The sequence below is a fragment of the Achroia grisella genome, unplaced genomic scaffold (genome assembly GCF_030625045.1).
Source record: "Achroia grisella isolate CSIRO2021 unplaced genomic scaffold, CSIRO_AGI_Agris_v1 utg1186, whole genome shotgun sequence".
NCBI lineage: Eukaryota > Metazoa > Arthropoda > Insecta > Lepidoptera > Pyralidae > Achroia > Achroia grisella.
In genome coordinates, this window is record NW_026712592.1 from 1,176,991 (window position 1) to 1,189,782 (window position 12,792).

The following is a 12,792-nucleotide window of genomic DNA, read 5'->3' on the forward strand; positions in this document are numbered from 1 at the left end:
TCATGTAACAATAAGAATACTGAATAGTACAACAATACCTAATATATGCATGTTACACATTATAAATACAAAAGCGAGTCTGTCTATCTGTTACTTTTTCACGCCTAAGTGCTTCGACAGATCTTAATGAAAGACGTAAAGATGAATTGTATCGCGAGCATGAACATAGGCTATAGTTTATCTGAAATAGAATATGGAAGGATGATAGGAGACGAAAGTTTGCGAAAACTCAATTATATAGTATACTATTATAAGTTCTATGTTAGTATTATGGACTTATTGTAGACAATAATTATTGGAACTTTATTACACCTACATCACTTGATTTGACCTAATCAGTTTCTCTAGGTATGTTATTAGGTAGTGAGTAGGAGTCTAACGAAACCCATTTGCCTCCCCGAAGGGTGGGTCTCCATGAGGATTTTCTCTAAGTAAACTAAGTACTGGATAAAAATATAGATTGTATTTGATTATATATTTATTATTGCTGATATGTATGTTTGTATATTCGTGTCTCAGATATCAGTGTAAATTCAGTATATCGGTTGATAAACACAAAACGGTTTTTTCACATCATGGTAAATGTTACTTCTTTTTATTTTTTAAATATATATTATGTTTTTTTTATTTAAAACATACTTTTTGTGAAATGTACTGTATTAAATTAGATTGTGTAAATTCTTGGTTTATAAGATAATGTCAGACCTTTAAAATCCAAAAGTCGCAGTCGGGGTCGCATATCAAAGGAGTTATTTACAATATATTCAGCGATCGTTAAACCTATACTCTGCCGTTAAAGGGTACTTGCAATTATAAATAAAATTTATATAACAAAAATGCGTAGGATGCATGTGTCAGTTTATGGGTCGGGTAGCATAGAAAATAATTAGTGATGTAGTGGAAATGTGTTTTTCTAAAAATATCGATGATAATACGGGTACGTATTATCATCTAGGACCAAGGACAAAGGACCTATCTTCTTACATTAGTTTTATGAACTTCGTTCAATATATTAAGATGTGTAATAGGGGATATTAGATTATCATATTGAATCGGATTTGATCGAATAACATTTTGTTGTTATAGTAGCTATCAACTGGCTACAACACTATAGAAGTTATATATAACTATGTATGTAGATATAAGGAAAATTATAAAATTTATAATAATAACAATAATAGCTTTGTTAACAAATTCGCTTTAATATAAATAAATTATATAATAATATAAATTATATATACCAACATTAGTGTAGTTAACCTTATATTTTACCTAATACTCCATAAACGTTCCATAGTTAAATTACCGACTAACTTTTAATATCATATGATATTGTAGACGACCAGATGGCTGTCTGGTCACTAGTGATCACATTAAATCTTAAGTATAGTATGGAAATAATAATGACGTAGTAATTTCTTATTCTTTATTAAAATATATAGAAAAGGTTGGGATGACCAGCCACAAGGAGGTAGTTACTAAAGAAGTACTTACTTAAAATAAATAATAATAATATTTTTCTCAAATCTGAAAGAATAGTGTACATGAATTAAATTTAGGATGACTGTTTTATTACCTCAATATACTTTTAACATAGAATTTTGAAATCTGACTGTAAAATTGAAAGTAGATTTGTAAAGAACTGACGTGACAAATTATTGCAATTTACGTAGGTAATAGTTTTAAAATACCAATTTGAAATCTGCATGAATATCTTTGTATGTTTTAAGAAAAGTTAGAACTTCTGGTGTTATAGAGAATATTATAATTTGGAAACTATATACTGATTTTATGAAAAAAGAATATTAAAAAAGCAGACAAGAATAAAGATAATATTTTGCGAAATGAGATATAAATTGGCACTACGTCATCGTCTTATAATTTTCACCGTGATAAAAGAAAAAGTTAATGTTATTGGCACCTGTCAAGATGATGGACGATGGCCACGAGTAGGGGTGAACATTTCAAGAGGACCCTACCGGCAAACGGCAAACCTATTGGGAGAGGTCAATGTCAGCCATAGAAAAAACACGGCTCGAACGAGTGACAAATTGCCTTCTCAGTTTGAGAAGCGTCTACATGACACCGCTGACAGCAAGAACTGTCATTACATCCGATAGAATGAAAAGAGAACTAAACAAGTTCATTGTTAAATAAAAATTTGGAGTAATACGTGTCTCCAGGAAAGATAATATGTATTAATATAATATTTTACATTTTCCTATTAAAAATAAACTTCTATTATTATTACATATCTTAATTTATTTATTTGTACAGGGTCTATATTTATTATTGTTGTGGTATATTAAATGCAGATTGTGATTTTTTGTTACCATAATATAAGCTTGCGATGTGAACTGATAAATTGAGAAAATAATGCATTGACTTTTAAATACTAGTTTACTTAAAAATCTTAATAGCCCGAGTTAGCCTATTATATAAAGAAAACTTACTTATGTATATGTCAGAAAAAAATATCATAAATAATTGTAATTTTAAATTATATAGTTATAGACTCCTAATTACAAATAGAAAATATAAATTGTGAGTATATGTATCTAAATGTTTTAAGTATTATTATAAAAAAAATATCTTTTTGCACTCTTTCTTCATATTAACTTAAATTGTGCTCAATAAATAATATGTGTATAATATTTATCAACAATTTAACCAACTCTATCTAAAAGCAAATGCTTTTGGATGTAACTTCGTAACAAACAGAGATCCGTAACCCCATATTTGTCTATTCAGTCATATATGAATGCAAATACAATAAGATTTGTCTTACAAATATTTGTATTTCCCTCTCTATGGAAATAGTAGGTCAGATATGAATATTTCAAATAAGAAACCAAGAACAATGTATTTAGAAGCTATTTTTCCGTTGTAGTTAGAAATGAACCTTGTACAATAACCGATAAAAGATTACGTAACGAAAGATTTACTTTGTCTGATTAATGTACTTAATTATTAACCTATTTTTAATTTTTGTATACACCAAGTATACAAAAATTAGAAGAAACTTATCACATACCAGCTATATCAAGCTGATATGTAGTAAGTTTTTTCTAATATTTGTATTATAAATTTTGATATTACCATTTACACATATCTATATCTTTTTGCGATAACAGAGAACTACAATAATGTATGTAGGTATACTATACTGTATTACTGTCACCAATTATTTTTCTTGGGATATTGTAATATACATTACGGCAACAAAATACAATACACCTGTGCATTGTGCTTTGTTACCTCAATAATGTTGGTAGAGAAGGAAACCTGCAATGAAACCTTACACCCTCCAGCCGCCCTGTTGATAAGCATATACATTTCAGTAATACCAGTATCTTTAATAAGAATTAAGTATTGACGAATTTACAAAAATATCGTTTTATTAATCTAACCCTTAGTTTAGTTTCGAACATTAGTTATATCACAAAATTACAGTCGTACAAATAAGAATTGATTACTGTTGATACTACATGATATGAATACTTATTTGTGGCATTACTTTCAGGAATGTCGGCTGGTGGAGGTGGTACCAGTGGGGACACTATCGGTGGCGTTATTCTGCCCAGTGGTGGTACTGTCATGCCCAGTGAACTCACCTTCATGACGGACATTAATGCGACGGTCTCCACAGAGAACATGGGGCAGCCATACTTCGATAATGCCACTAAACGTGACTACACTGCAGCCGTGGGGCAACCAGCTTATTTGCACTGCAGAGTGAAGAATTTGGCTGATCGTGCGGTGAGTAATTTAATTGTTTATATTTATTTCGAAGACTATACCATTAAGCGTTTATTGTTATTAATTAATATATCACACAGCACCATCTAGTTCGTAACTTGCACTACTAAACAATTGATAAACGTGCTCAGATATATCGGCACATAGAAAACACCCAGACCATAAAACTTTTACAACTGTCTACTATGTAAGATTTTCTTCCAGTTTCATATTTAAATTTGTAATATATACAATGTATTTCAGTACGTCAATGTACATTTATTGTCGAGTCGAGTAATTAGAGTTCACTGCTTATGTCAGACAGAAGATAAAAATTAAGTACAAGCATCAACATTAATCATGTAATCAGGTCTTTATGCGAATAATTTTATGATGAATTAAAATATCTCAATATTTCGACTAATTGCACTTGTGGTAGTCATCAACGGACTGGAGAACAGCGATATGAATGTTGATAGCTTTCAGCAATTTTATCCAACTAATACCGCTAGATTGTCCAACAAAAGATTGCAACAGACAGCACTTACTCACTTATTGACTTTTCCTACCGAAATTTGTTTGAACTTATTTATACAACTAAGAGAATTATGTACTGAGTATAGCTGATAATATGAATGTACAGATGATACTAAATAGGAAATTAAAAAAAAAGGTTAAGAATCAATCATGTATCTTGTTTATGCTCCGATGCTCGTACTTCTTTTGGACTTCAACCGCGTAACGGCGTCCAAGACGGACAACAAAAACACACTGTAATACATTTCAAAACAAGGGATTTTGTTATTCCTTAGTAAAATTTTGCGTACACGTATAATAACAAGGTTAAGTTTTTACTGAAATAAAACAGAAGTTACTTAAAGGATATGTAGGAACTACCTACATAATTAAAGAATTTATTTAAAAAAAGGAACATCAATATGATCGTCCTACTTTTGATATAAGGGAAATCGTTCAATCTCTACTACAATACCCAAAGGTAAGTATAACAAGAACACAATCCAAGAAATGTCTTTATTTAAGTAAAAAATCCAAGAGTTTATATTAGGATGGGGAGCTTAAGTGACTTTACATTAAGTAATTACTTTATCGAACGCGAACGCGAACGCGTCTCGGTTTGTACCTATATATAAACTTTTCAAGAGAGCCGAGATAAAAAGCCATTAATTTTAATGAAAAATGACGCTTCCCTGCCACAAAGACATCTCTATCTATTTAATGACATGTAGGTAAGTATAATAACGATTACTGCTCGGTTCATTCGCTGATTTTCAATTCATAAATAGATCCAATATTTATATAGGATTACAATAATTTTACTGAGTAATTTTAATTTAATTGTGAATGAAATGAGTTATTTTATTAATAAAACATTTGTTACTCTATATACTATATCTAACTATTGTTGCCTTCTGACAGACACAAAGAAGGCAAAACAAACCTATACTCATGTCTTCTGTACTAACTCAAACAAAAACTATTATGCATGAGTAGCATGATGTATAAAATATTTTTCATTCACTATAAGTCTACAAAAAATATTGTAATGCTTCTAAAAATATTTACGGACTACAAATACAAGACATATATATATATATATATATATATACATATATAATCAATACAGAACATACAATTGATCGCATCAATGTACACATTCGAATATAAAATCCTGGAAAATGTGTATGTTTTGGTAATAAAATATTTATGTTCTACGCATGAGTCGAACAACACATAGACTGCTCGTTCGCTACCTTGTTCTGTTTTATGAACTTTTTATATCATCTAGTATGTGCTTCTCAATAAAACATGTTGTATCTAGTCATTGTTTCTGTTCTGTAGATAAATCTATTTTGCCATAAGTAATAGAAGGTGTAGCAAAATTAGGGTCAGATTTAAATGAAATTAAACACACAGTTCTTGTTTAAAATTGTCCTTTTTTATCACGATATATATATATGGGATAGGGTTACGTGTGCTATCACATATTAAATAATGCCATACACATACCTACTATATTGTAATTATTTATTATTGCCACCTTTTTACTGTTACTGTTCATATCCATGTTAGGTATATGTATGTATAATTAATAAAAATTACGGGATTTTACCACGTTTTATATTTATTGAGTTCCTGATATTTCGGGAGTGTCTAAACCGCCATGATCACGGGTAAACTGTAACTCCATATTATATGTTTTTAACATTTTTTATTCCTTATTTAAATCATCTCGTATCTAGTCTACTCATTTATCGCCCACAATTCTATCTTATTAAAACTAAGGTAAATATTAATTATTAATAAATTATCCAACAATGAATGTATTTAATAACTTAACTTTCCTGACATTTCAGAGAAATTTGAAATGTAATTAATTAGAAATGAAACAAAATTAATGCCGGAAGTAAATAGACCGTTGTTTAGATATTTGTATAGTAACTTTTTAATAGATACGTAACTGTAGTAACTGGCTAATCAAAAATATTCTAAATTTATATTTAACCTTTTATAGAGCCCTGTTCCGTGACAATTTTGTCTTTTACTTCTTGACATACTCCAACAAATCTCTGTTCCCTGAATATTTCTTTTTCCTTTTATTATCTTAAACTCCCAAAATACAACATTAGATACAAGCACAAACAGTTATAGTTTTAGTGCCAATTCACAAAAGTCTTGCTTATTAGGAAATCTTTAGGTAGTTGCTAGTTTGACAAACATAGGTTTCTTTAATATATATATCTATAGCATTACTCACTATCAATATTAACATCAAATGTTTGGTTATTTGAATAAATTAATATTCTATTTAACTCTACAAAGAGTAATCTTGTTAATGTCTGAGGTCTATGAATCAAGGTTAATTAAAGGTTAGCGTAATAACTTTACTGTAGAGTAATTTTATTTCGTAAAAAGTACAAATAAGTAGTACACACAATTAAAAAAATACCCAAGCAAAACCAAACATATGATTCCAAAAATCTGAAACTGATAAAACAATTTGTACTAAAACACTGTAGTTAATCTAGACATTTTTTCAACTCTACTGTACATAATGCTAGTTTCTAGCCTGCGAAGAGCCGGTCTTCGCAGGTGTTCATAATATAATACGTATATATATAGTACATGTCCATCTGCAATAATATATTTTAGAGAACCGTCTTTCTCAAATAAGAGCGGTGGATCCGAAGTTAGTTTACTTTACTCATAATAAAATCTGTTCTCTCACTCTCTTTTATAATGTTAGTAGGTAAATATAAAGGTAAAATTTATGGAACGTGTATACCGTCCAGGTATTTGTTTTTACATTGCATATTTCACATATAACTAGAATTCATAAACGTTCCATATATTTGCATTTCTATGACCGAATGTCGACCGTATATTATAGATTATATTTCGATTAGATTATTCAAGAATCTGTTTCTACACTGTTGTCGTATCAAAATGACGCTAAAACTTGTTTATAAAACCCTTTATTGTAATTTTGTTGTTCTACACAACAAAGTTTTTTTTTAATTTGAAACTTTATTTATAAAGCTGTCTGTATCATTTGCAGCAATTTACGTAACACCGTACAATAAACAATAAAGTCTTTTCTAATTAATTAAAATGAAAACCTATTTTATATATTATAGGTAGGCCAAAAACTCAGCTAACTAAAGTAAACTCAACTTTGAATCATTTAGGCCATAATTTTACATGGTTTCTATTGTAGTAATTTTTTGTCGGTTCATTAAACTCTGAGGGGAGTTACTGTCTAAGAAATATATTATAATTATGTCTAACCGAAATTTACCATATGGTAAAATAAAGTTATACAAATTGTATTCAGGTATATACCCGAGATTATAAACATGAATTTGTCTGCTGCCATGTTTTAACAAAAGATACCAATTAATACTAAATTTTATTATAATTAATAAAAGTATTATTGCCTGGTGCCAGATTTTTAAATAAAAAACATTTCATAATTCCATTTTTAAAAATTAAAACGGTCTGACATTGAAGCTTGTGCCTACTCATCATGTTGCATTCCACATCGTAACTTCTTATAGTCCTCCTATCGACTTTCTATCAGAAGATAGCAAGTTGGATAATTAAATGAAAAGAAAAGAAATATTATTCCAAACCATGTTAATTCTACCCAAAAGTTCATAGTTTGTATTAGTTCGTGTTCATTTTCCTCGTTTTTTGTTGTACATGCGGATAATTTTGCCGGGGGGACCAATGCCAGCCGGCAGACTTCGGTGGCAGGCATCAAAGCTTTTTTTGACGTAGTACAACTCTGGGTTTCAGTCCTACTTGTATTGCCTAGAGGGAAATATAAAATATAAATAGTATTATACCTTTATAATGAAATTTAACATCACTGTAACCTAGTAAAAACTGTATGAAAAAGTATCCGACAACAAAAAAGGAGGAAGCTCTATGTTCCATAGCTATACAAGAATATAATTTCTTATGCATATTCATACTCATAACATCGTCCATTATCAACCAATGTTGACTTATTTTTAAAGGTTTTCCTCCTTGAATTTTTCCACTGTCACCAAGTCGGGATGATAATGTGATCCCGTTGTAAATGAAATTCTAAAATATTATAGGTAGGTATTGTTTGAGTTTTCTAGTTAAGTTGTTCAGGTTTGCATCTGGGAATTATTATTATATTTGTCGATATATTGGAGTCAGTTTTTTTATGACCTTTTGGCAGCCGTTTTGCGTTGCAGACAGTATATGATAGACATGATATTGATAATTTGTAACTGTATTGCTACTATATAAGTACCTACTAAATTTCTGAAGTGAAATTATTAAATTCGTGAAATGTAGAAGTAAATAGTGACATAAATTATGCCTTAAATGCATGATTTTTTAGAGTTTCTTAACGCCTCCTCTTTGGACTATTCTGATCTGATTATGGCAAATCCGTTTGCACTGATTTTACTTATTAAACTTGACTAAACCGTATCGCTTATTGCGGTCCTTAATCCGGCGTACAACGAATAAAGGCTACTCAACTTAATTAAGATGAGAGCCTCTTTTATAATTCCGAAGTTAACTTTGTCAAACAGTTGGTTAATTAAACTACGTTAAACACAATTAGTTTATTTCAATTAAAATTGTCGTGAACTTCTCGCTTTTGGGTATTTTGGGAAGAATTTGGAAAATATAGCACGAAACATTCTAAGACAAAATATTCTGAAGACACCTTTGTCTTCAGAATATTTTGTCTTAGATAATAACCCTTTGTCCTATTTTGTGTTATTTATTCAAATAAAATATGTAATAGGACTGGACGATTAGGATTGATTTTGTATATATTAATATCAAATACGTTTATTCTTTCGCACTCTGTTTTTTATCAAATATCATGTTCCGTAAATTGCATAGGTTGAAACTGTATTTTATAATGTTTGGATTAACTGTAATCAAACATTATAGACTTATAGACCTTCGAAGTCTATGAGTGCAATCAGGTCTAAATATTCTCTGCAAAATGCTGGTAATATAAAACTTTGCTATCCACGTCATTTAATAACCACTAAGATATTTATTTTATTAATTTCAAACTAGACTATAAATACAATATCATATATTTACGTCACAAAATGTTATTCATACAAAGTCTTTAAAACTTGTAAAATTATTTCATTTGTTATAAAAGAGCCGCAGCTGTGTTTCTTGCCCATTCATCTGAGATGATTTTACATTACGAATGTGGCGGTAGAGTAATAAAATAACTATTCTAAAATGATTGTAATACTTTAAAGTTTTTTTTACTATTCCATTACATTGTAATAAGATTGTTTTCAAAATTGGGCAGTCTTGATTTATGAAAATATAAAATTTCAAATGTACCTATATAAATATATCCCTTCCGGTTTATTTTTTGATAAATCAATAGCCTATGATAAAACCTATCATCATATATTTAATTAAGATCTGTTCAGTCGTTTGTTCATGAAAATGCACTAAACAGACAGCAAGACAGATCTTCGCATTTACAATACTAACTTAAGGATAATACAGATGAATATGTGTGATGCAAGTAACCCATATCACAAAATTGCTCAGTGTGAATAAAGTAAGTTGTTGCACCTTTACCATTCATTACTATAATAGGAGGGTTTAGCAAACATATGTCACCTACGCAGTAATGATCCACATTAATGATCAAGTTACGTGCCGGTCACTGTTATCAAATCTAACTACATACATATAGATCAGATAATATAGGTTAAAGTAATAGTAAGAATCCGCCCTTTATCCACAGTTGTACACAGTACACCCGTGAAACCTGTATTATCAAAATAGAAATTTAGGAAATGGACTTTATAATTTAAAATGTAGAGTAGATTTTTATGTACCTAATTTATTTTATGTAATTCCCTATGTTTTTTTATTTTTGAGTTATTGCATTTGATATCTGTGGTGACGACAGTTATAATAACAGGGAGTATGTTAAACTGGCTTCATTTGTCTAATGTTAATGACATTACGCTTGTGTGGGAAGAACTAAAATTATTAGTATTTATGGGCATAGTTGATTTGCTTGCACTATTATTAACTTTCGACGAAAAGGGAGCGGTTTCATTATGTTTGACGTATTAGTATGACGACATATACGTCAGAAAAATTAAAATTCTCATGGTAGTATTTTTTGCTGTAATTACTAAATACTAAAACATACTAAAAATAATAATTACATTGATTGTAATGATAATTTTTTCAATTCCTAAAATGTTTATATGATATAATCTTAATAATTTATAATTAAGACCAATTTAGGAATCTAATTGAATAATTATATAGAAATGAAGATTTTTAACAGAACTCATATACGGATCCAGATGGCATTTGACCGTTTTCATTTTTTATTAGGTACAAATTTACTTATAGGTATATTTATTTATAGGTACAAATTTTAGGGGAAATCCTATTTATTATATTAAGCCGAATATATTGGAATATTCGGCACTAGCTGCTGAGAATAGTTTGGAAATAAAACTACTAAAGTTTAATCATTAAAGTAAAGAAAAGAATCAGTGTAACTAGTTAATAGGTAAGATTTTAATTTAATATACTGTCTTTTTGGTGTAAGATAAAATTAGAACTACAAGGATTAATAACTAGCTTTAAATTAATATAACGCCTTCCTACACCAGTTGAATGCTCTGACGCTTCTACTATTAAAACGACCCGCTATGGGTCGCCGCCTGCAAGCAATATCTGAATTTGCATACTGTTTAACAATATCCTGAATGCTGTTTCCTTAAAATCAATACATTTGAAAGGAGTGTTTGGAGGATATTGGGTACATTACCAAACATATACTATCATTATTATTTCACATTTAAGTTTAATATAGGTATAGTGTACATTGCAGTATATAGGTACATTGTACTCAATATAAAATGTAAAAGTACATATATACAGCGTTTACTAACAGTAATTTTTATTACATGTATAAGGAAAATCTGAATGAGTAATTCAAAACATCGCCAAAAGTTTTGTACATATAAGATATTTGTCACCTTCTAGATATGCAAGTATATTTCAATGTAAAACTACATTTTTGCAAGAAAATATATCTTTTAATATTTCACTGTTTCAGTTTTAGAAATAAATACGCTACTAGTCGAAAATATTTAAAGATTCAGCTCTAGACCAATCAATCAATTTATGAAGCTCATGTTGCACTTTTTCTTCTTGTGTTGTATATATTTATCCTTGTATTATTTGTTTAGCGACTATGATAGGCCACTATTAATTGCATTGTGTTCATCTGGTACAAGCAGTGGTAAAGGGTGGTCTTCTTCTTTCTTATCAATGGTAGACCTAGTATGTTTTCACCAGAACTTAAAAGGTATAATTACCTTGCTTAGATCTTCCTATAAAGGATAGTGAAGATATGAAACCAGTTGAAGCTATTTACATATATATATGTATAATTAAAAAGTAGGCGGTTCAGTCCTGAATGGCAACTATTATTAATATTAGTATCATAACTAGATAATGGTGTTGCTGTGTGATGTAAGGAAATTCGCCACATTTACAAAGTTGAAAAATATATCTACAGATACTGCCATCAGCTCGATATGGCTAGATTCGAATTCGCTTTTATCAGTAATCGGAATGCGTACTAAAGTATCATCAAAGATTTAAAGGCCTTTGTTAATCGTAATACGGCTAAACATCGTCTTCTTGCCCTTTTCCTATATTATTTGTGATTGACGCAATATATTTTTCGATTTCGTAATGTTATTGTGCTTTTTGTGAAATTTAATTTCGTTTAAAATAACAAAGAATACTGAATACAAAAAGATTTTGCTTTGGGTAGCAAAGTGCGACATAATTATGTTCATTACAAATTCCTTCACGAATATTTACGTCCGAAATTTTGGTAAAAATATATATTTAATTACCGTTTCTGTTAAGTAATATTGTATAGTGTAATAGTGTATGTGTTAATTATTTCATATTAGCAGGTATTGTTCTAACAGCAACTTGGTCCTTAATATTTATTAAAAGGGAGCCTACCTTTTAATAAATATTAAGGACCAAGTTGCTGTTAGAACAATACCTGCTAATAATGACAATAGTTGAACAACAACAGTTCAACTATTGTCATTATTAGCAGATATTGTTCTAACTATATATAAAATTGTGTTAATCTATATATAAAATATAAAACTTCGACAAACTCATATTTATTATTACAGTATTTTTAATCTCTTTCTTTCAATTTGATAAAATAGATCACAAGAAAAGAAGAAAATAGTTCCATGACAGAAATAGATTTATTATTTGATGGTTATATGAATATTGGGTATCTTATTATATAATAATAAGACAGAACAATTCACACAGCGCCATCTAGTTCCGACTTATGTTAAGCTTGCACGACGCCGCGACGGTTAATTAAGAATAAATTTCTTTGTTTCATACGGGAATCGAATCTGTAATAATCAGAAGTAAGGTGGTATGCTAAACCGCTGAACCACCGAAGTCGTTTCTTTATACAATATGTCT

General features: G+C 29.5%; 1 protein-coding gene across 2 annotated transcripts in view; it reads left to right on the forward strand.

Moving 5' to 3' along the window:
- The window catches only part of LOC131853837 (hemicentin-2-like), a 59,105-nt gene that overhangs the window by 26,434 nt on the left and 19,879 nt on the right, over positions 1 to 12,792 (forward strand). For both annotated transcript variants that reach the window (XM_059204896.1, XM_059204903.1), the window contains exon 3: positions 3,524 to 3,759. In XM_059204896.1, coding sequence (XP_059060879.1) covers positions 3,524 to 3,759 — 236 coding nt within the window. The remainder of the gene's footprint in view (positions 1 to 3,523; positions 3,760 to 12,792) is intronic.